This window comes from Macrosteles quadrilineatus, unplaced genomic scaffold (assembly GCF_028750875.1).
Source record: "Macrosteles quadrilineatus isolate MER2022 unplaced genomic scaffold, UCM_ALF_1.0 Scaffold_5__1_contigs__length_97177068, whole genome shotgun sequence".
Taxonomy (NCBI): domain Eukaryota; kingdom Metazoa; phylum Arthropoda; class Insecta; order Hemiptera; family Cicadellidae; genus Macrosteles; species Macrosteles quadrilineatus.
This window is the reverse complement of record NW_026542598.1, coordinates 10522313-10545289: the sequence shown is the minus strand read 5'-3', so window position 1 is coordinate 10545289 and position 22977 is coordinate 10522313. Positions and strand designations below refer to the sequence as shown.

Here is a 22977-nt window from a genome sequence, read left to right as displayed (position 1 = left end):
TTTAATACTTCCTTCACCACTTCCTACATCGCGGACCTGTTCCCCTCTCTTCCCATAGAATTTTAAGATTGTAGATACCTTAATCTAATCGTCAAAAACAGTTCCCACACTCCGGACAGCTCGCCTTGACTACTTCCTTCACCACTTCCTACGTCTCGGGCCTGTTTCCCTCCATTCCCATAGCATAATTGGATTGCAAATACCTTAATCTATTGGTCATAAACAGATCTCACACTCCGAACAACTCCCCTTTACTACTTTCTCCACCACTTCCTCCGTCGTCACGGACCTGTTTCCCTTCCTTTCCATTGCATTTTAGGATTGTAGATACCTTAATCTAATCGCCATAAACAGTTCCCACACTCCTTACAGCTCGCATTTAATACTTCCTTCACCACTTCCTACATCACGGACCTGTTTCCCTCCCTTTCCATAGCATGTTAGGATTGCAGAAACCATAATCTAATCGTCATAAACAGTTCCCACACTCCGAACAACTCGCCATCACTACTTCCCTCCCCACTTCCTACGTCGGGGACCCGTTTTCCTCCCTTCTCATAGCATTTTAGGAATGCAGATACCTTAATCTAATTGTCATAAACAGTTTCCACACTCTGGACAGCTCGCCTTAACTCCTTTCTTCACCACTTTCTACGTCGCGGACCCGTTTTCCTCCCTTCCAATATAATTTTAGGAATGTGGATACCTAAATCTAATCGTCATAAACAGTTTCCACACTCCGGACAGCTCGCCTTGACTACTTCCTTCATCACTTCCTACGTCACGGACCCGTTTTCCTCCCTTCCCATATAATTTTAGGAATGCAGATACCTTAATCTAATTTTCATAAACAGTACCCACACTCCGGACAGCTCACCTTGACTATCTCCTTCACCACTTCCTACGTCGCGGACCCGTTTTTCTCCCTTCCCATAGAATTTTAGGAATGCAGATACCTTAATCTAATCGTCATAAACAGTACCCACACTCCGGACAGCTCGCCTTGACTACTTCCTTCACCACTTCCTACGTCACGGACCTCAAGCTAGTGTCGTCATTTGATTATATTTATGATCCATACCGTTTCTGTTCTAATATCTGTGAATTAATGCTGTCAGCTATTTCTTTATCTACTGCATTCAAAAGTCAACAGCTGATCATATGTTTTTGTTTATGTGTCAAATACTGCTTCCATAAGGATTACATTGAAACTTTGAGACCCAGTGGGGCGGATTCCTGAGAGACTTTTTTTAACGCCATATAGATGTTAGCACTCACCGATATGGTCTTTATCACTATGCAAAATTTGAAAACGATTGATTCAGCCGTCTAGGAGGAGTTTGCGTATTACGAAATGCATAAGAGTCGACGTATAAGAGCTTCGCTCGCTCCGCTCAACTAGCTGAGGCGCTTAAGGCTTGAAGCAGTACGAAATAGAAATTAATACTAATTGGTTTCAGAGTGAAATTATATTGGTCAACAAAATCATGAATGGTTTAGAAATCAACTTAAAGTATTTCAGTACTTTTTTTAAGTAGTGAGGCGACAATGACACCATAAGTGTGTCGAAACCGGTAGCCATTAAGTCTACCAAGGATTACGTTGGCAACAAGGTATTTAACCTCTAGATTAGCAACTTAAAGTAACTTAATGAATGGAGGAAGTAAAAATGAATTAATAACTAAGAAATCAAGTAAACATAAGTGCTACCTTCGAGTATTCATTATTAGCTCAGTAGGTTTTCTACAAGAGTTAAAATCACTAAAAAACTCAATATCGATCACTTGACAATGTACATGAACATGAGAAAATTGACCAGGACTATTTACCGACTATCGATCCACATACTATCGATAGATCGCATCGTAACCAGTCACGTTATTGTTAATGCACTCCCCCTGTCAGCTCTAGGAAATAGCCGTATTACCTCAGAGTGCTCGCGGTACATCAAAGTCCCGCTAGAGTGCTCTGCCCCAACTAGAGATAGTGACTTTTTTGCGAGTGAATGTTTTAATAAGCCTCCTTCATACTTGATTCACTCTCAACTGCAATCGTGTTCTTGTCCGGCGACGAGTGCGGGAATGTAAGCTGTCCTAGTGCCCAGCGATGATGTTGCTACTGTCAGGTCGAGATACTTCATAATACTTTACAAGGATTATAATTTTCATTGGTTTTATGTTTGGATTCTACTTTTTTTCTGTTATTGTTTTTTTTTCATTTTTGTTGTTTAATTGATTGTTTATGTTTTTTGCTATCTTTTTTGGCTGTTTTGTGGTTTTTGTTTCCTCTTTTGTGTATTTTGTTTGAATCAGGGTAATTTGTTGTGTTATTGTTGTATAAGTCGTTGTTTTTTTGTTGTTTTTTTTGTGTTTTGTGTTTGTTTGTATTTTATGTTCTCTGTTTTGGTTTGGTTATCGTATCCTTGTTTTTGTTTAGTATGTGTTGTATTTTGCTGTATTTACAATTTTTCTGTGGATTATTGTTGCAGTTCAAGACCTTCTCTAATTTGGGTAAAAATCCTAAAAGCCGTTTTCAAGCCGGTTATTTTTAAGGAGATTGTGTATTTCGTCCTGCCTAGCTAAAATACTGAAACTACATTCATCCATGAATTCTATATTACCTTGATAGTCAATGGGAACACACCTACAAAACTAAGGAGGAACTATCTTCTAATTAATTAAGCAGTACAAATTCGTAATACCGTAAAATACGAACTGGCATAATACATATAATAACTATGCAGCAGTAAAATTTTGAAACAAATTACCTATTTCAAACCCCATAGAAGTACAAAGAGTTCAATAAAATATCAACGGATAAAACCACAATATAAAGAGGTAAACGAGCGTGAATCCGGATAAAACGTAGAGTAAGAACGAAGTCTTGTCTTGTTTCTAAATTGATCCAGAACTCGTGTTATTTGCCACCCTGTATCTTGTATCTGCATCCACGCATTTACGACGCTTCCTAAGTGGCAGTTAAAATCCCTGAGATCGTTTTTGTATTTTGGGATCCTACAAGGCAAGACACTTGCGGCCCCTCAAAATTGCTGTCGTTATTTTTAAGATTGGAAGAAATGCTCTTAAATGGGTTTGACCATTTGAGTTATCTCAAGGTGCTAAATTCCCACACGATTTTACTAGATTGGGTAGATTTTTTCACAATAATAAATGCAATACCATACTTCGATGATTAATAGCAATAATTGTATAGTTGACAACACATTGAGACCAATTCCCTGGTAGACGTATCAACCTGATAAGCTGAAGACATTTTTAGGGTCAGTTCAATTTGAATTGTGTAGAAGGCTTTTTGCTAACTTGTTTGTGTTTTAAAAATGTATAATGTTACCTGAACATAACTAGGTTAGAGCAAAATATAGATTTATGTACAGAAGGAATGAATTATACATGTTAACAATATAGGACATGAATAGGCCTCGTTAGGGTCCCGGATGTGTTTTTAAAATGACAAACATACAGATTTTTATGAACATGAATTTTGGTATTAACGTCAGCCCTGCTTTTGTGGGGAACAAAATAATAGTACGAATTATAACATTCTGTAAACTTATAATTCAACTCGTTTCTCGTAACGATTCTATATCGATCACAATTAAGATGGATCAAATACTGGACTCAAATGCCAATCGCCTTTGGACAAACTATTAATTATGCTTTCTAACAAAATATCGAATATGGAAAGTAACAAGACTATGGTCTGGACAATTCCTTTACTAATCCCTTTAAAAATTGCATTGTTATAGAAATCAGAAATAAAATAACTAAAACTTGTTTCCAAAACACAATTAACTAGTTCACTCGACGACTTGTGACAACAGAGCGGAACAAAATAACCATTAGTAGGAAACGAGGAAATAAAGCCGATAATGTAAATTTAAAATAGTAAACAAGAGACTCGTGCACACGAACAAGTCGTGACTGGGAAAGTGAAAGTCGGCGAAGTGCGGGAATAATTGAGACATTGGGGTGAATTTATTGAGTGGTCAGAAGATGAATCTCACCTTGGCGTGGTGAAATGAACGCTAAACTGTGACGAACGGACAACAATAATAATCTGTCTTCTGTCTAGGCAAAGACAATCTGTCCAATATAGTGTCTACTCAGTCAACTGTGATCAAGTGAAATTCTTGGAGTGTGGTTAAGCAAAATTGCAAGCATAGATTAAATATACTGTATCTTGTAAGTGTATGTGTAACTTGCTTTTCATCTGGAGACGTTTTAAGGGTTCTATCTTTTGAGCTTTTTGACGGTTTGAAACCGACCCAGCTGATACTTTTGTCATTGGTGTTTGGGCACAGGCAACTTAATCGTTATTAGATTTTGGCTTCAGAACCGGCTGATCTTAATCATTATAGAATCTATTCAGATAATCACTCCATTCTACACCAATCCGCTTTCATATTGTGCTTATATAAATGCATAGAGTAAGTTGTGTGTATAAGTTAAATGATTGAGTTATTTTATGATAACTAAGATCAAATAACATTCTGACGAGTGACGAAGGTAAAGCCTTTGTAAAGCCGTAGCCTTTTATTAACTTTACCCTTAAAATAGTTCAAGAAGGAAATCAAGAAGTCAAAACTGATACAGTAGAGGAGGTATTGACCTATTTTATTCCATAGTTCAAATAAGAAACTTTAAGCATTATAATTGTATGTTGAGATTTATCTGCCAGTTCGCATTTTATACCAAACAATTTCAACCAGGCAGCTAAAATTTAACAGTGCTCATTATTTTAAATGTTGAAACATTTTATATCTTAAAAAAGATACTGTGAAAACTGTATTTTAAATCAACATTAGTTAGCGGTAATTTATTTTAGTAGCTAAAAGCCCGAGTGTTTTGCTAAGCTCTTTATTATCTCGGTGCGAGTGGAATTTTATGCAGCTGTAAAATATACGGCGATGCGTTGGCGGCTGGGCAAATAACTAACAAACGAGCAGTACTCATCGGGCCGGTTGTAAATTAATTCGTAAGAGTCTATTTTAATGTATGGTTCATGTACGGTTAGTTATTGTTTTAAAGTGAACTAAAACGTTTCATAGGGTTTAACAAGACAAGCAATACAACATTTAATTGTATGAATCACTAGTGGTGCCTTCTTTACACTAGTGTACAGTGTTTATAGTGTTCGAATTGCGTACTATAACTTTAAACCACGATATCATGACGTGAACTGTGATTTAGAGCCGATCTAGGGTATACGTAAGTCTCTTAACGTTGTCTCTTAAATTGAAGGACTTTGCTCCAACAAAACCTATACCACGATAAAATAGTCCTATCAATAAAAAATAAACTTTCTGGTTCGGCAATTTGCTTCGAGCGATGAAAATGTATTTGAATATACAATATTGTAATACCTACAGAATAATTAACGAAACCCCAAGATATTCTTCGTGCACACATTTTGTTATAATGTGACACGATGTGTTTTTTAAGTTTCCCGATAAAAGTAATTATTTTGATTGTTCTTGTAGGTTAGTCTAGTTCTAATAATTACTATATCTCAACTCAAACTTTAATACTAAACTTCGAGAATATTAAGTTAGTTTAACTTGTTAGGCCTTTAAGCCATAGACAAAATTTCATTCATTATTAACCTTGCTTTCTTTTTAGTTTGTAATGTAGAAGCCCTGCTATATCAATCCCTGATCACACCCAAATTTAATTAAATTTCCATGTCGGAATTTCCGTAAAATCAAAAGCAAGGCATCCATAAATTATCCACAACAGGTGCAAACGACTTTCCCTGATTTTTGCATATTCAGATGATGGACAAAATTCTCGCTTTAGTGTGTCAGAATTTAGCATATCTTATAATGGAAACTGAACCAACTCCTAACAAATTGCGACGTTGCGGAAAATCAGGTGGCAAGTTCGGTAGCGAGAGACAAGATGATCCATCAGGCTCACGCGACTCACGAGAGAGAAAGAGATAGAGAATGTGTGTGTGTGTGTTTAATAGCAAGGGCGGGCCCCTAGGACAGATTCAATCTGAACCAATAATACATTCAAATCTATGCATACATCGGCGATATAGACATCTCAATACCCAGACAGTTGATTCCGCCAAACATCCGTTGAATATTTAAATAGAATATTAATTAGGCCTAGTCGATGCAATGATTTGCGTGTTGTACACCTTGTGTGGACTGCACTTTTGCGGTTTTTATTTTAAGAAACTAGAATGCAATTCCGACTTATGATCTCTTATACACACTTGATGGCAATTATAAAATTACCACTACTATCATTAAAACATCGAAACATGTAAGTCGATGTAAAGACTTCTTTACTCCATCACTCAACCACCTTGTTTTGGTCAATTTGAAGAAGGGAGTAAATAATGATCAAGAACTAATTTTGCTATCAACATTCTTATTTCAACGCACTATAGTGCCATAAAGATAACCTGTTATAAAGTAAATATATATGTACTTACTGTCTTCGCAATCCTTATTGGTTATGACACTACGCCCGTTTCGGAGGTTACTCCATCGTCGGGTGTAGTCGAACTACTAATGTGTTTAAAGTAGTGTGCTAGGATTCTTGGTACTGGAATGAAGAAGAATAACACCTAACTTTAGTGGTTATGGTGCTCACATGACAATCAAAAAAAATTTGGTTCGATTCTTATAAAGGTCAGTAGCTTTTTGATAGGCCAAAACTGAACCAAACTATTCTTGAATATTGGAAAATAAATTCCTGGCCAAACTAAAGAAACAGCTGATCTTAGTAACAAAGCTTTACAGATCATCTCACTCCATTCCACACCTCATTCATATCAAGCTAAATATATGTACCTATGATAATCATGTGCGTTCGTATCCACATGAAAAGTTATCAATAAAAATTAATTAATCGAAGTTACCCTCTTGCTAACCAATTACTATCTGTTATATTTCAAATGCGTCCAAGAACCAACGAAAAATAAATAGAACATAGGCTTTGAGTTGAGATTAAACCGGTGGGGGAAGCCACCATAGTACGCTGCGGTGGCCAAACCACAAGTTTTGGTGGTCCACTACCGGAAAGTAGAACCAGCTTGGCGAAGATTTTACCCTTGGAAAGATCAAGGTCTCAGTACTTCTTGGTCATGAGTTACCAGATGTAAAATTTATTCGAATTATAATATCTTGCAATAATTACGTCAATATTTGTTATCTTTTCATTTTGAAACGTTCGAAAATCAGAGAGAACGTCGAATCGAAGCAAGGTATAGTTGAAGACAAGATGTTGTACCTGGACCATAAATATTAGGAGAACCTGGAATAAAATAGGAGGTGGACGACTCTGATGGAAGTTGACAGAATGGGTGGGTTCTATGTGGGCTCTCCTCAAATAAGGCATTAAACTGTACTAAGTTTTGGTCATCATGCTGCATACAAGGGTATGTGTGAATTGAATTGAAAACTACAAATATGAATTCAAACGGTTTAGGTGCTCACCTAACAATCAAAAGGTCGCCGGTTCGACCTTGAGTAATATATTTTTGATGGATGGAAACTGGATCCAGCTATTCCTAATATAGGGCTAAATATAGATCCTGGCTAAAAAACAGCTGATCCTAATCAGTAAAATCAATACAACGCAGATCATCAACCACGTTCTACAGTCATCGTGTATTCAGACTAGCCGACCCGTGCGAAGCATTCGCACTAAATCCTTCTCAAATCCCACTTGTTTAAACACAAAATACAGTTAATGCTTCGTACTAAGTGCATCGTTGATTTCAAGGATAGATGTGGGTTTACGTTTTAGATGATCGACCTTTACAATATAATGTTAAGTAATTTACGTGTGTAAAAACAGGGTCAGCTGGCACGTGCAATGCTTCCTTTCGTTAGCGTATGTCCATATGCCTTATTTAAAGTCATGGCAAAGGTAACTTTGAAGGGAAATTCCTTCTTAGTCAGTTTGAAAGTATTACGGACTATTTCGTAGTATAACAGTTTGACCGGAGTCAGCCAATTTCGCTTTGATCGTAGAGTAGATGCCCAAGTAAGCTACAACCAATCTTGGACCATGGTTGGTTTCTCACATGATAATAGAGTTCTTTTTATCATCGGTTTATGAAGTAACAAATCTAAAGGGCCTATAAATAATGAGTTTAAAAAGCTTTGATTGATACAACAGAGCGTTCTATGTCCCTTGGTAAAGAACCTAATCAAAACTTATATAAACCGTTTCCTGCCAGTAACAAATTCGGCACAACATAACCATTGATTGAAATCAGTATTCAAGGAAATATAAGAGGTGATGTTTGAAGATGGAATTCTTAAATCTATCTATCTATCTATATATATAATAGGCTAAGCCGTTTTTTGTTAATCGAACTCCTCCGTTATTATTTGCCCAATTTTGACGTTAGAGGTCTCAAAATAAAGGTTAAAACGTGTAGTTGTGCCCAACGGTATTAGATTTTTGATAAAGTCGTTGGTAAGGGCGTCAGAGGCCCTTAAAGTCAGTTTTTTCTCCATAAGGATAACATGGGAGATATTTTTAATTTATAAAAACATATGTTTTTAGTTGAAAATATTCAAAGTCCACTACATAAAAAATTAGTGTTTATTATGGCTGTTAATGTATATTAAATGTTATCAAATTTGGTAACCAATGTATATTAAAGTATACTAATAATGGATCGTACTACTTTATTTTAAAGCTGGGAATAGTAAAATTTAGTTGAGAAAAAGTTACCATGATTTACAAAACCGTAGGCTACTGTAATACCTATTTAAAATCACAAATCTTTGACATTCATTAATTTGACACGAAACAGCTGATCTACCAGACAATTTATTTATAAATCAAAACAAAACAAAACAAATCCTATACTACTAATTCATGTTTGTTGCTATACAATTTTTTTTTAATTATTTGTTGTGTACCTATCCTAAAAATGGGACCCCAGAAGATTTGGCTGCACATTGTTCAGGTCTTGATACAATAGCCTATCCCTTGCTTTTCCCTTATGGAGGGATCGACTCGACAACTACACACCGGAGGCCCACAGGCTATCTGTTAGGCTTCAGTATTCTGCTGTGGTGGTAAGGTTAAACTTCAATATATAGTTGAAATTTTTACCAGAATTGAAGGTGAACGTCTCGGTTTCATTCATAGGGAACAGTCAAAACTTCGAGCAGAGCTATATATGAAACTTCATGACGCAATACGTACACGAGCAGGAAATTAAAGAGTTCAAATAGGCTAAAGCTGATAGGAAGCTGATGGATTCCCCATTTTGCCAGCAAAAATGCTTGGAGTTGGATGCGCTGATGATTTCATCCAACCAAACGTCGTTGAAAGTATACAAAATGGTCAAAATGAAAGACAAAGCCATAGCTCCAAAAACAGTGACTGTGATTTGATCAACAACAAAGTCTTGAAAAAATTGCCAGCTGAGCCCAAGGTGTTCGAAATCATTTATAGTTTGCTTGGAGATAATTTAAACGCCCATCTAGAATGCCCAGCAGAGTTTTTAAACAATATGGAGGTCGGTGGATTGCCAAGACACAGATTGATTTAAAAAACGGGGCAATGGTTTTATTGATGAGGAATATCAATACACCAAGAAGGGCCTCATTAATGGAACAAGACTCCAAGTGGCCAAAATGGTTAACAATTTAATAGAATGTAAAAGTCCTAACTGGAACAAGTGACAGGGGACATATTTTGATTCCGAGGATAAAAATGTGCCCGTTGGAAACAAACTTACCATTTAAAATGGAATGCTGCCAATTTCTGTTAGCTTTATCATTTGCAATGATAATCAATAAAGCACAAGGGCAATCACTTAAAAGAGTAGCACTGCTCTTACCCAGACCAGTTTTCAGTCATGGGCTTTATGTTGCTTTAAGTAGGGCTACATATTTTGATGGTGTACCCATATTCATCGCGGAAAATTCTGACCAGGGTAATTTTCCTGAAGGTGATTGATTTCACAACTAAAAACTTAGTAAGTTATTCAAGGAAGTACTTTTGTAAATAAAATAGGATAGAAAATGGATTCTCTACTTTCCATCTAAGGCTTCATTCATTACTGTATTTTATTTTCGACTTAGAATCAATATATAACACGATGGATTTGTTTTCTAAATTGATATGTTGTTTTGCGGCGCGATGAGCAGCACGGGTTCACTAGTATACATAGAATGGTCGATACATGAGTAAGTTACGTATGTCAAAATGAAGGCTATGTGGTATATAAATAAATATAAAAGCTAAAGAATCCACGCGGTACTTACTTTTGAGCGGTTCTTGTTTAGACTTCAATAAAGTGAATTTGACTTCATCTCCGGGGTTATTTTTCGAAGAAAGCCAAGAGAAAGCACAGACTTAGTTTGTTTGTTTTTACGTCATGGATGAAGTAAAAACAAAACACTCGGATTGGAGAAATAATAAATATTTGTTTGTTTTTATTAATTTAATTCACATGTTTCAGCTGGTCGGATAACGTAAATAAACATTTCAAGTCTAAATCACTTAAAAATATATATAATAGATCGTTTTAAGAAAAACTACTTAACATTGAGTGAGTTGTATATTTCCACAATTTGTTTGTGTGTAAAAAACTTTATGGAAATTGGTCAATAATTAAGGAAGTTATGGCCTACCGAAAAAAACAATTTAGATAGATATGGATGACTTCTCTATTTTGAAAGTGATGATAATGTGGATACAACTTGTTTCAAAAGAATTTCAATGTTTGGCATGTTAAGCCAAAGATAGACGTCTAGCTGAAATAAACTGTGAATGACTCCTTTGGACGATGGCAAGATAGGTGAGTTCTTGGCGAGTTGCAACTCAAACCAGACATTTTCCTACTATTTTAAACCATGTTATGACTTCCAATTTGGATTATTGAGCTCTCACGAGGGAGGACATTATTAATATACATAATGAAACTCAAACCAATGAAAGATTCGTGTGTTTAAAGTGTCTGTTGCAGATCTTGGTGGGAGAGATCAATCCGAAATAAACTGTGGACTTCTTTGGTGTAAGTTAACATTGTTTGGATGATCTTAGTCTACAGTGCAGGGGAAACGTGACAAAAAGCCTAATAAATTCACTGAATATTCTCTGGAGCTCAAAAGGTCCACAGGTTTACAACACCTCTTCACCATACTGTACTGACTGACTGGTGCTGGTGAGTGTGAGCAAGTGGTTGGTGCCATTGCGAGGCGACTCAGGCGGATACCTCAACCAACCGGTCGCTGCATTTACTGCTCTTTTATTACTACACCCTGCCTTGTTTTATATCCGATGAAGACGTTTGCCGGACCTGATTTAATCGAACTCGTCTCTTGGCTCCCAACTGTAGTCTTGAGCTCATCAAAACGTCCGGGCGTTCGTGACGACTCTGCGATGGATGTGTAAACGGTGCTGATTCAGCAACTGGATTCTTCAGCCTGACCTAGCGCATGTTAAAGAATCCAGTCCAATGAAGTTCGCCGTTGATCCGATTGAGTCGTAAATGTATGTAACATGTGCAAGATTTGTGGGCACAGTTTCAACTTCACTTGACCGAGCTCGTTGAAGAAATGTATGATCAAGGAGGATGTTCCAGATTTTTTTCAGGCAGTTTAGAATAGTTTTACAGTTAGCAGGACCAAGGATATGTAGATATCCAATTACGAAAGTAGTTTCCAACCCTACAGAACAATTTCAGTTGTTCAATCACAGTTGGCTGCAACCTGCAACTGTATGAAATACTTGATTAACACCATTGTAAATTGTTTATTAGCTCATTTGTAGTAGAAATGCGGTGTCTATAAACAGTTAAGTAATCTCAAATGCTCTCCAAAATACTGCATATCTTATGGATTGATCATTATTACGGTATAAGGCACAAAGGCAGTGCGCACTTTCTGTGCATACATACAAGTGAATATAAATACAGTATAAGGTAAGTGTAGAATGGTTTGAGATGAATATTTTCAGCTTTTAAACTTACGACCAGTACTGTAAGTTATATACCTAGGATCATTTATTTTATCAATGTCCCAAAAAGAACGACGTCTGTGTTACTGGAGCATTTAAGTCTCTGGAAATATTTATTTACATCAATGTGGAAATGTTTATTAACCATCGCGGATTTCAATTGAAACGAAAACGTTTCAATTGAAATCCGCGATGGTTGGGTTAAATTGATAATTCAATTGAAAAGACATTATTGTATTACATTGTGACGCAGCATCAACAAAAACGTAAACATAAAAATAGCTAAAACTCTGTTATGGTAACAATTTGTTTTTATACAGATGTACTGTTTATTTAAAATACGGTGTCATTCATTCATATGCAGATGACACTCTATTATAGCTTCCATTCCATCTTCGTTTTTCCATGTAGTAAAACCATTGCATTGGATGACACACCTTTTGATTTACTCCATTGAAGGTTTTTGGTGTATATCCGGACGATGGTCTTCAATTATCTGAGCAGGTGAGTCGTATCTGAGCGCTTGGTGTTGGCAGGTTGAGACGATTAGGTTGAGGTTTAAAAAATACATTTTCCTTCTTGGGACTTCTGGTCTACAATGCTTTGCCAGAGGTAAAACGAAAAAGCTACGTTGTACTATGTGTATTTTTGACAACAGTTATCATGAAAAACAGAACTTGTATCTTATGTACGGGCTTAATTAATACGTCATTTATTAATTTATTTACTGTTTCCAGCACTGTTTACATTTCGTTTAAAAAAAGACACAATGTTTGTCAATACAAACTAATACCGGTACTATATACACGATCACTATGTATTGCCAATTTCGATGTTTGTTGGTTCGAAACTGGGCTCAGCTATCCTTGATCAAGGTGTTTAATAAATGACCCTGGCTAATAGAACTAGCTGATCTTAGTCAGTAACAATGCTTTAATCTCATTTGCTCAACACAATCCATCACTCATCTCCACCAACGCGCCCTGGTGAGTTAGCGTCTTATTAATTAATCGCTTACAAAATGTTGTCTATCCTTTGCAAATTCATTCCCTCTTCCTCACAACGGTTCACAAAGACATAGATACTGACCCGCGCGTTAAAAGTCACCCGTATGACAGCAGGGGAGAATTGCGGGCTATAAATTACAAAGGGCATTTTTGTGTTGGCGTAGCTAGCGCCTACCGCCCCTGGCAGCCAACGCCATAACTAACCCGCCCGGACAAAGGTCGTACAGCTAACAGTAGTTGGCCCGTTGGCCCTACTTGAGGCAGACACTGGGAATGTCTCAATCACAGCCAGCCTAATGGAGCCCGCTATATTTCACAGCCTGTAGGATCATTACAGAGTAACAACTATATTAGGACTGCCGAGGTGAGGGGGCACGGCTGTGTCCCCCCTGACCGCCAGTGTCGGCCGACCTGCCACTCCGAGTGGAAATTACAGCACAGTTTTCATCTACGAAGGTATTATAATTCTTCTTTTTTTTTTGAACGCGTGTACGAACCAATTTCTTTTCGGCCGAGGATTTTTGATTGTTTGTTCAATATGCGGTATTTGGCCACGACAAATCGATTGGAGTTGGTTACAATGCTGGGGAAAATCCGGATTTTGTCCTACAGCCCTTGAAAGTGTCCATGTAATCGGCAACACCTTTTTGTAGTGGAAGTTAACAAAAGTAGCTGTTACAGGTTATTTTTATTGTCCTAATTTTGATTTGACGTGTAAAGAAAAACAACTGAATTGGTTAGTTTGAACTAAACATTTTAAAGAATAATTTGTTGCATTGAGTCAAGACCGCACTAGATATACTATCTAGTATATCTAGTGCGGCCTTGATTGAGTTAATTTATAAGGTAAATATTAGTGTTTGCCATGATTTCAAGGCTGATTTTCAAAGATTAAAAATTAAACACGGAAGACCTTTAGAAGCGAAAATATTTACAGAATCTGAAAGGAAAGGAAGCTACAACCGATTATCGAGAAACAAATTTTACCACTTCTTCAACCGAACCAGATCCAAATAGCTCATAAACAAGATGTCTCAGAACGTCGGCCAAGGCCAAGTCACGCATCGAAGAATGAAAGTAGTGACAGAATTTAAGATCTTATGGCCGAGCAATATTTATGATGAAAAACAGGCTAACTGACAAGGATGGTTTGTGTGAAGTATGGTGCAGATCCGTCAAAAGGGCTCCGCCCCAGAGAGTTTTAAAACTACACCTCCTACACCAATCGTGGTGTTTCTGAAATTTTACCTCCCTGATTCTTCAGCCTCATTAGTAGACTAGTTTGGCATAGCCTTCTTAGATGTCTACATTACTTAGTTTAATGGAATACTGTTAAGTTTTAGACTTTTTAGAAGCAGTTTAGAACAGTACATTATTTTTGTTGTCAGTTTGTTTATTTAACTTGGCTGTTTACAAAATATATACTGTATTAGAAAAGTTATGATGTATATAATGGATGTTTTTTCTACAGCTTGTCACTATACATTCCGTTTTTTTAAGATGGACCTACGTAAAGATGGATTGACTAAGAGGCGCCTTGTTGGAGCTCACCCCCCGCGGATGACGAGAACGATGGCTAGGTGATTAGTGTGTCTCTCTTAGGTGACAACCCCCTCCCCTAGTACTGGTACCGCATAAAATCCCAATCCCTCTTCAACGAGTCACACTACCCATCTTAGCTTATTGGGTGTCTAACAAACTCGGACACATATCCATATAGAGCTGTCGTGTAAAAAGGCATGTTAAGAGAATGGTTAGGATTTTATTCAACTATCTTGTTATTTTGAAAGACATTTCGAAATCTTATGACATTAAATTAATAAAAATGATCCATTGAAAGGGCAAACTCAAATGTTGTATCTCCAACGTAAGACGCAAAAATGTCCAGATTTATTCTGAAGCTTTAAGTGGGCTTTCTCAATATGTTACCTTTCAAGTTCCTTTTGACAAGTTTTAAACAGGATAGTAAAAAAATCACGTTTCATGAATCACATTCTGTACAACTTATGAACCCCAGGTAATGAACATAAGCAGAGAGCGGTATGATGGTATTATGGATCAAGCTATCGATTATCGAACTAGCTTTTAGGAGCAGGAATTTGCACATTAAATTTCATTTTGAACAAGTTTATCTGTTTATCAAGACCCTTTTACAATGCCGTGAGCTCCAGGAGCTCAATAGCTCATGGCAAAGCTTTTCCACGTACCTTGTCACATTTCCAAGCAGGTATAGATCGCACAACAAGCGTTTCCGCCAGCCGCAGTGCCGCCATTGTTGAGTAGAAAGGCATCAACTTGAGAGGAATCAAACAGGTCAAAGATGTTTTAAATGTTACAGGTGAGGTAGCATTAATGAAAACCAATGCCCAGCTTGGGGTATCATAATCATCATCATCATATTAAAACGTGACAGAGGGGTTTTTTTTTAATTTCACGATTCTGAATCAATCACTTGACGGATTTTCATGATTTTTGTTTTGAAAGAAAGATAATTTTGAGAACTAGGGAATTTCGAAGACTCAACAGGCTCCAACGTACACGTGTTCCATCAAAAGGTCTTCTGAGATAAACTCAGTTCTTTGAGATAAACTTCTTTCTTCTGGTCGAGTTCATCCATTCTTTCTTCAGTTAACTACATATTGTTTTGCAGGTTTCTATTACGTTTTCCAATTTTAAGTATTCTCTAAGAAGTTTCGGTTGGACAGTTTTTTAATTTAACCCAAATTCTATCTGAGCTCTCAATATTTTTTTCTGTACTCCGAATTTACATGGCTTGTCTAAATTGTTAAGGTATGAATAGAATTTAAAAAAAGTGTTGATGCTTCCTTTTGAAAGACTTGTGAATATCTATGAATACCAATGAACGAGAGCTTTTATTGATCTTTCTTGGCGTGTAATACTTCTCTAGTGTTTCCAATATTGTTTTGGCCGTTTCTGGGTCTTGTTTAAAATCTGTATGTATTTTCAAGGCTTCCTTTCCTAGCAGCGGTATCTTAAGTGTTAATTATTACTTAGCATCAGATTTATTTTCAGTTTCAGTAGCTGTGAATTATCCTCTAAGTTTCCTTCTAGACTTAGGACATCAGGTTTGTTCCATGGCTGTGTATTTTGTAAAGGCATACTAGTCTTCTGTTACTATTCTTGATAAAAGCTTTTCCGACTGCGCCATGTTAAATTTTAGAAAAAGTAAAAACTATATTTTTACATTCAAGCATAGACTAACCAACAAAAGTTAACTATCAATATTTTAACAAAGCTTAGGGAGATGTTTTATCTATGATTCAAGTTAGTTTAAATTTCACTAGTGTCCCTGTTGCTCGAATTCGAGCAATTGCTAAGTACTACAGGCGTTATTTTAAAACGAATATCAACCTAGTCAGCAAATATTTGTAGCAAACTGTTAAATTAACAAACTTATTGACTGTTTGCAATTAACATATGCTATTCTTCTCACTTTTGATTTCTGACAACAGCTGCAGTTTCATCACAATTTTTGTTTCCAATGTTAACCTTATGAAGAAATACGAAACTTTAAAGGGCTCCAGGGCCTCACTCTCTCATTATTTCCCTAAAAAAAAAAGTTTCCTGCACAACTTCACGTAACGCTCTTTCCAATGACACCAAAAACATGCCAATCGGTTCAGTAGTTTCGGAGGAGTAATTGTCACAAAAAATCTGCTTGCGTATTAAATAAGTACGAGAGCACGCCCCGTGGTCGAAAAATCGACCAAAAGTATGTTTTGTGCAAACTTCTCTATTTTCACCCCACACTGTAAATAAAACATGTGATTGGAATGCCTTCCATTTGTTTTGATTTTCTGTTTATATTTTGTTGTTATTTCGTCATCACCATAGCAACCCATGTTAATTTTTTAAAATTTCAAATTAATTTTTTGTGCTTATTTTTGAGCCTATTTTAATTTATAAAGGGATTCTGCACACCTACAGGAAAATAGCTTTCTAACGGTATACGTAGATTTTCCCTACGATAGACACGAGCTGAGAAAAAAGGTTTTAAAGAAACATGCTTGCCTATTAATATATAGACGAGTAATGTCCAGTGGTCGAAACTCGACCAAAAATATGTAATGTACTCACTTATGTTAATGTTTCACCCTACACTGTAAATAAAACATGTGATTGGAGTTTCTTCCATTTGTTTTGATTTTCTGTTTATATTTCGTTGTTATTTCGTCACCAGCATGGCAACGCATAAGATCCATGTAAATTTTTTCAAATTTTTAAACTCATTTTTTGCGCTTATCTTTGAGCCTATTTAAATTTATAAAGGGATTCTGCACACCTACAGGAAAATAGCTTTCTAACGGTATGCGTAGATTTTCCCTACGATGCACACGAGCTGAGAAAAAAGGTTTTAAAGAAACATGCTTGCCTATTAATATATAGATAGATAGAAGATAGATAAAAAAAACTGTTTAGAATTCCAATCGATCCAATTTTAGAAATCCAATTGATTTGGTTGTTATTGTTTTTATTATTATAAAAACAATAACAACCAAATCAAAACAAATACATATACTAATTCGACAGTTACAATCAGGTGATCTTTTGTTTGCAATCCGAGTGACGTTGGAATATGTGGGAATAGCACACCTATGAATTTTCCTTCCACCATGGTCTACCCTGGTATATAAAAATAAATGATTTGATGTACAAAATTAACATTTGGTTTTATAGGTACAGGACTACATGCTATAACATTTTATAACATGCTTTAGTAAATCTTTTAAGATTTTTTTATTAGGGATATATTTAAAGATTTGTTCACAACTATTTTGAAGTAAATAATCCTTGGTTCACAAATGGAATATCCCTATCACGCAGGATAATTACTATGTTACCAAAACATTAGCAATGACATTATTTTTATACATATAGACAGAGGAAGAAATTAGAAGCTGCATACAATGAATGCCTTTCTTGTTCTTCTTCCATATTCGCTTGTCGTCGGCGGGCGTCGGTCGCTTCGCTTCGCTTCAATCTCAATCTCAATCTTCCACTTCCACTGCACACAAATAAACATTATAAATTACAATTGAGTGATATTCTGTTTGTGTCATTAGGTTGTCACTGTCAATATTTTAAGGTAAGCCTAAATAATCCAACAAATCTTTCTCACCACTGATATATTATTCGTCTTGAAACATTTTCTAGTCATTTTAGGCCTAGCTCACTTTTAATTTTATAGGTTAGGAAGGTTAAGTTTAAACTTTTAAAGAACCAAAACTTAATAAGCTTAAATAACTTAAATTATAGAACTTTCAATCCGTCACTGATATATTTACTGTACCGCATACATTTTGGAGACGCAAGGCGAAACTTTGATAGGTAGGTACCTATCCTTCTCTGGGTCAACAAATTAGACAATTTGATTAAACTTCTTTAAATTTAACTAGGCGTTTTCCAAAACAAAACTTGAATAAGTTTTATGTTGTGTAATTCTTTAGAAATAAATATTCAACGGACTTCATTTTCTATTTGTGTGCCTTTTTCCACGAGTTTAAAAAAATTTAAATTTTGCAGGCTGCCTAAGTTAAATGGTTAAGACCTTGCTTGTGATCATCTTTAAGTAGGTAACTTAAGTGAACAATAAACTAGGCCTAATGTGGCCTAGGCTAAATGCTACAGCGCACTGTACAAGAGTGGCGGGCGGCTCTCTTCTTGATAAGACCCATAACTCAAAACAGAAAACCAATATTTAGGCGACATTCAATGAAGTTAAGTTACCTCGGATGAAATATTTGGGTACATTTTCTTAACTGGGCTATGCTAATATTGATTGAAACTATCGATTTGATTAGTAAACCTTCATGCGATTTTTTCACCATCAGCAAGTTTGGTTGGTTAGGTTAGGTTATGATAGTTTAATTTTATAATAGATAAATGTAAAATATCGATTATTAATCAATATTTTCAATTCGATAGTTTCAATCAATATTAGCATAGCCCAGTTAAGAAGCTGTACCCAAATATTTCAATAACTTAGATAAGTTTATTTACATCGAATTAAAATTTAATACGATAAGATATCGTAGGTTCTCTGTTGACTGGTGGCTCCATTTGAAAACTGTTTATTAAGTTAAGTAACTTAAGCCATTTATATTTGGCATAATCTAATTCTAGAAATGCAATAACAATTAATCACAGGAGTGTTGCACGACGTCTAATGATAAGTCAGTGTCACAACATCAAAAATATAATTTTTGAGCTATTTCACGACGTTCAATATAATATATTAGACTGTTGCACAACGTCCAAATCTCACCATGTCCAAAAGTACAGTACCACTGCAATAAACATAGTGCAGTGTGCATATGCTACTTTTTTAGGAGTATGAAGTTCGCTGTTGTATGACGCCAATCCCATGACGTTCAAAGCTTGTAGAAAGACAATGTTTATTGCTACTGTACTTTTGAACTTAGTGAGATTTGGACGTCTTTTAACAGTCAAATATTTTATTTTGAGCGTCGTGAAACAGCTCAAAAATTATGTTTTGTACGTCGTGACACTGACTTCGTGGCACTTGGACATCAAGCAATGCATCCTTAAGTTAATCACCACACTGTTCTGAAGAAACCCTTAAAACAATACTGTCCTAATTATTTTTAGCAAAGATGATCATTCCTGTCCGCTGTTTTACTTGTGGTAAAGTCATTGGAAACAAATGGGAAGCTTACCTTGGACTTTTACAAGCGGAGTACACTGAGGGGTAAGTAGGCTACCTAGTTAAGGCAGGTTATCTTTGTTACTTTTTAATCTTTATTTACTTTTCTGAATTTACACTTTCCATTAGTAAAAATGAATACTCAGAACACCCAACTTACAGTATATAAAAGTTAGTTTTGTTAAGGCGGTGACTCACTATTGATCTTTTCCCCGATCAAGTCCCGAAACCGAGCAGGGAGAAGGGGGGGTTAATATAGGCTAAGCAAAATTTCAATCCAAACATTTCCCCAAACAAGACCAAGACCAGACAAATCCTTGCGAGCTCGGCAAAAGGGAGTTTAGCTTGTGTGAGTGAGAGCGCGGAGGCAGTAATAATAAAACCGTAATAAAACACAAAATTACATGTTACAGAATGACAATTTTAATTGCCTTTAATAATAATTATGCTTATATTAATTTTGAAAGAATTTAAATAGGCCTATATCATAAATTACTTAATTCAAGTTTAACATTAAGTTACTGGTATCATTGATATAACAGTTTTAACTTGTAAAATACATTTTCAACCTTGAACAAACAAACCACAAAATTACAACATAAATGCCCATAATATAACAGCAAAATATTACCCAACATTTTATTTATTTTACCAATTAAAAAGTTAAATTGCCATATTAAATTACAACTATCAACAGTATCAACGCTAGCGCAGGTGGCCGCTCGGTGCGGCGATCGCGACGGCGTACGGGGCAAAATATACCGTGACACACTATCGTACATCACTCGTACATCAGACCGATCTTTTCTTTGATCTTTCGCTAAAAAAACCGCCTCCAGAGCGCTCATCTCCCTACTCGGCCTGATGTCTGGATCGGTGTACGGACCCCTGAAACGCTATCGAACATGCTCCCTTCGACCTCCCTTCTCCCTCCTCTCGTCTCGGTTTGATAGATCGATAAAGATGCTCGGAAAAGATTGATAGTGTGTCACCGTCTTAAGAGTTCTTAGAACCCAAAAACAGTGGAAAAAACGGGGGTATAGGGGTTTATGAAGTTTGAATATTGTGGGGAGCCAAGAAATTAGGAATACCGGTAGCCTTATAATCATTGGCCTAAAGCCAAGCGTCCAATTATTAATGGTGTTCCATTGGATTAGTTTTTTGTAAAGTAGAGGTAAGAATAAAGCAATTAAAACGGCAGATGGCCACAATATTTTTGTTTTGTTTGTAAGGGCACTTACCTACTGTTAAGTAGGTCTAGTTATCAGTTTTTTTTTTCAAACAAAAATAACTTGCAGTACGGTACTGCATTTCCATAATGCATAATCCTAACAGTTTAATACCCTAATGCAAACCCAGTAATAATCCATTTTGGTCCCAATTAGTTTGGATTGAAGGGGGGACCGTCCTTCCTACGGGGTTGGCATATAAGTATAAAATGTGTATTTCAGTTATACTCAAGCTTTGTTTTTGCAATGGGGAAGGACACGGTTTGAGAAAATTTGGTTCTTTAAATTAACGGCATGCTATAGTAAAACACATCTATGATAACCATAATGTCCTATCACTGCACCAATGGAACAATAGAAAATAGTTAACTATCAAACATTCGCACAATTAGTTAAAAACATAAACATACATAACTATAACTATATAAACGACAATATAACTATATATACATAAGTATATAAACAATCCTACTTTGAGAGTTCTCATTGTGTATCACAGATTTTGGTTGCTGCTTAGTTCAAATTAGCTGTTGTCATAATTGCACAAATTGTTTACTGCTGCACCCTGTTGGTAAACCTTAAAACTTTTTAATGCTGTTGGATATCAAAACCAACTTCATTAGTTAGAACAGCTGACAAAATTCTTTAATTCCTTTTAAATATGAATACTTATAAGGTTAACATGGAAAACTCCATAGCCACTGGGGCGGAGCCCGGAAGTATTTTTGAGATTAAAATATGTCTATAGGCCTATATTAATCGGGAATGTGAGCTACCATCATGCCAAATTTCAGCCCAATCCGACCATTAGTTAACCCTTTGAGTGCCAACATCCGGGGAACCGGACGTTTTTAAAACGAGCCAAAAGTGCCGACGTCCGGCCGACCGGACGTTTTTAGAAAGAGCCAAAAGTGCCAACATCCGGTTGACCGGACGTTTCGTAATGATCGAACAGTTGTCATAACAACCGAATGGATACTCGGATTCTTTTAACCCATATATTAACATTGGGTCAAAAGTTACTAGATGCGATACATCGATTTTCGTTGGTCGAAATATCGAAAATTCGATTTTTACGAAATTTTAACCTAAAAATCGCCAGATCGCGCTCGGCATTTTTAGCGCGACCTTCGGGAAAAATCATCGGCATTTTTTTAGCGTTACTTTTATTTCTCGCCTGGCACTCTAAGGGTTAATGCGTGATCGAACTTCAAACAAACAAATAGGCTAAACAAACTTTCGCATTTATAATACAGTATGATATTCAGCCTCAGTGGTAAAACTGAGACAGAGATGAGTTTCAGCTTTACCATTGAGGATGCCTCATCGTAGAATAGGCAAAACGTCTGGTAAAATAATGTAAATGCCGATTTGACACAGTTCTCACCGGAAGACTAGTAAAAGAAAGCAAGCTCGGTTAAAATACAAGAACTCCTGACCATGTCAGCCATACTTGAGTCCTTGTCCTACTCAACATTTAGCACTGTTTTATGAACATTAAAATGTTTAGCTGACAAGTGAACAATTAAGTTCTTCTTAGTCAGTATTTTTTAAATAGCCAGTTTTAGATTTACTCTAAAGAAATGTTTTTATGGAACAAGTTATTTGGGTGACTAATCAAGTATAACTTGCGCTATAGATCTATAAAATATTAAAATGTGGCTACTTCTAATATTTCTTTGCCAAGGTGTATGCCAGCTCCGCGGCTTAGCAAACCCATCCAAGTTATTCTTCATCTTTATGAGAACAATTGTAAAAAGTATGTTTAAGTTAACTCTATCAATAATGTTACTACTATTACTTAATAAAAACTAAGGCCTAAATTTATGATTTTCCAGTGATGCTTTGGACGCGTTAGGCTTGAAGAGATATTGCTGCAGGCGCATGTTGCTTGGCCACGTTGACTTGATTGAGAAACTCCTCAACTACGCTCCACTTGAAAAATAAACTTGTAGCCTGTAGCCTAACATTGATATGTCAAATTTGTATCAAGTACTGACTTTTGTATAAATTTAAATCAAGATTTTTTAGATAAGGCGACTGTGATTATAACATGTAAGATTTTTAATAAAAAAAAACATAAAACATTA

The 22977-nt window shown here is 36.1% G+C and overlaps 1 protein-coding gene across 1 annotated transcript; it reads left to right on the top strand.

Moving 5' to 3' along the window:
• Positions 1–17974: 17974 nt before the first annotated feature.
• On the top strand, positions 17975–22977 carry LOC128995196 (DNA-directed RNA polymerases I, II, and III subunit RPABC5). The gene is made up of 3 exons (XM_054420130.1): positions 17975–18080; positions 19604–19703; positions 22726–22977. Exons 2-3 carry the CDS (start codon positions 19609–19611, stop codon positions 22832–22834), a joined length of 204 nt encoding a protein of 67 aa, XP_054276105.1. The 5' UTR covers positions 17975–18080; positions 19604–19608; the 3' UTR covers positions 22835–22977.

Excerpts from the sequence above, each read along its gene's own strand:
- LOC128995196 (XM_054420130.1), top strand. The coding sequence starts at position 19,609 with ATGATCATTCCTGTCCGCTGTTTTACTTGTGGTAAAGTCATTGGAAAC. Across the intron at positions 19,704-22,725 it reads CAAGCGGAGTACACTGAGGG|TGATGCTTTGGACGCGTTAG; the intron begins GTAAGTAGGCTA and ends ATGATTTTCCAG.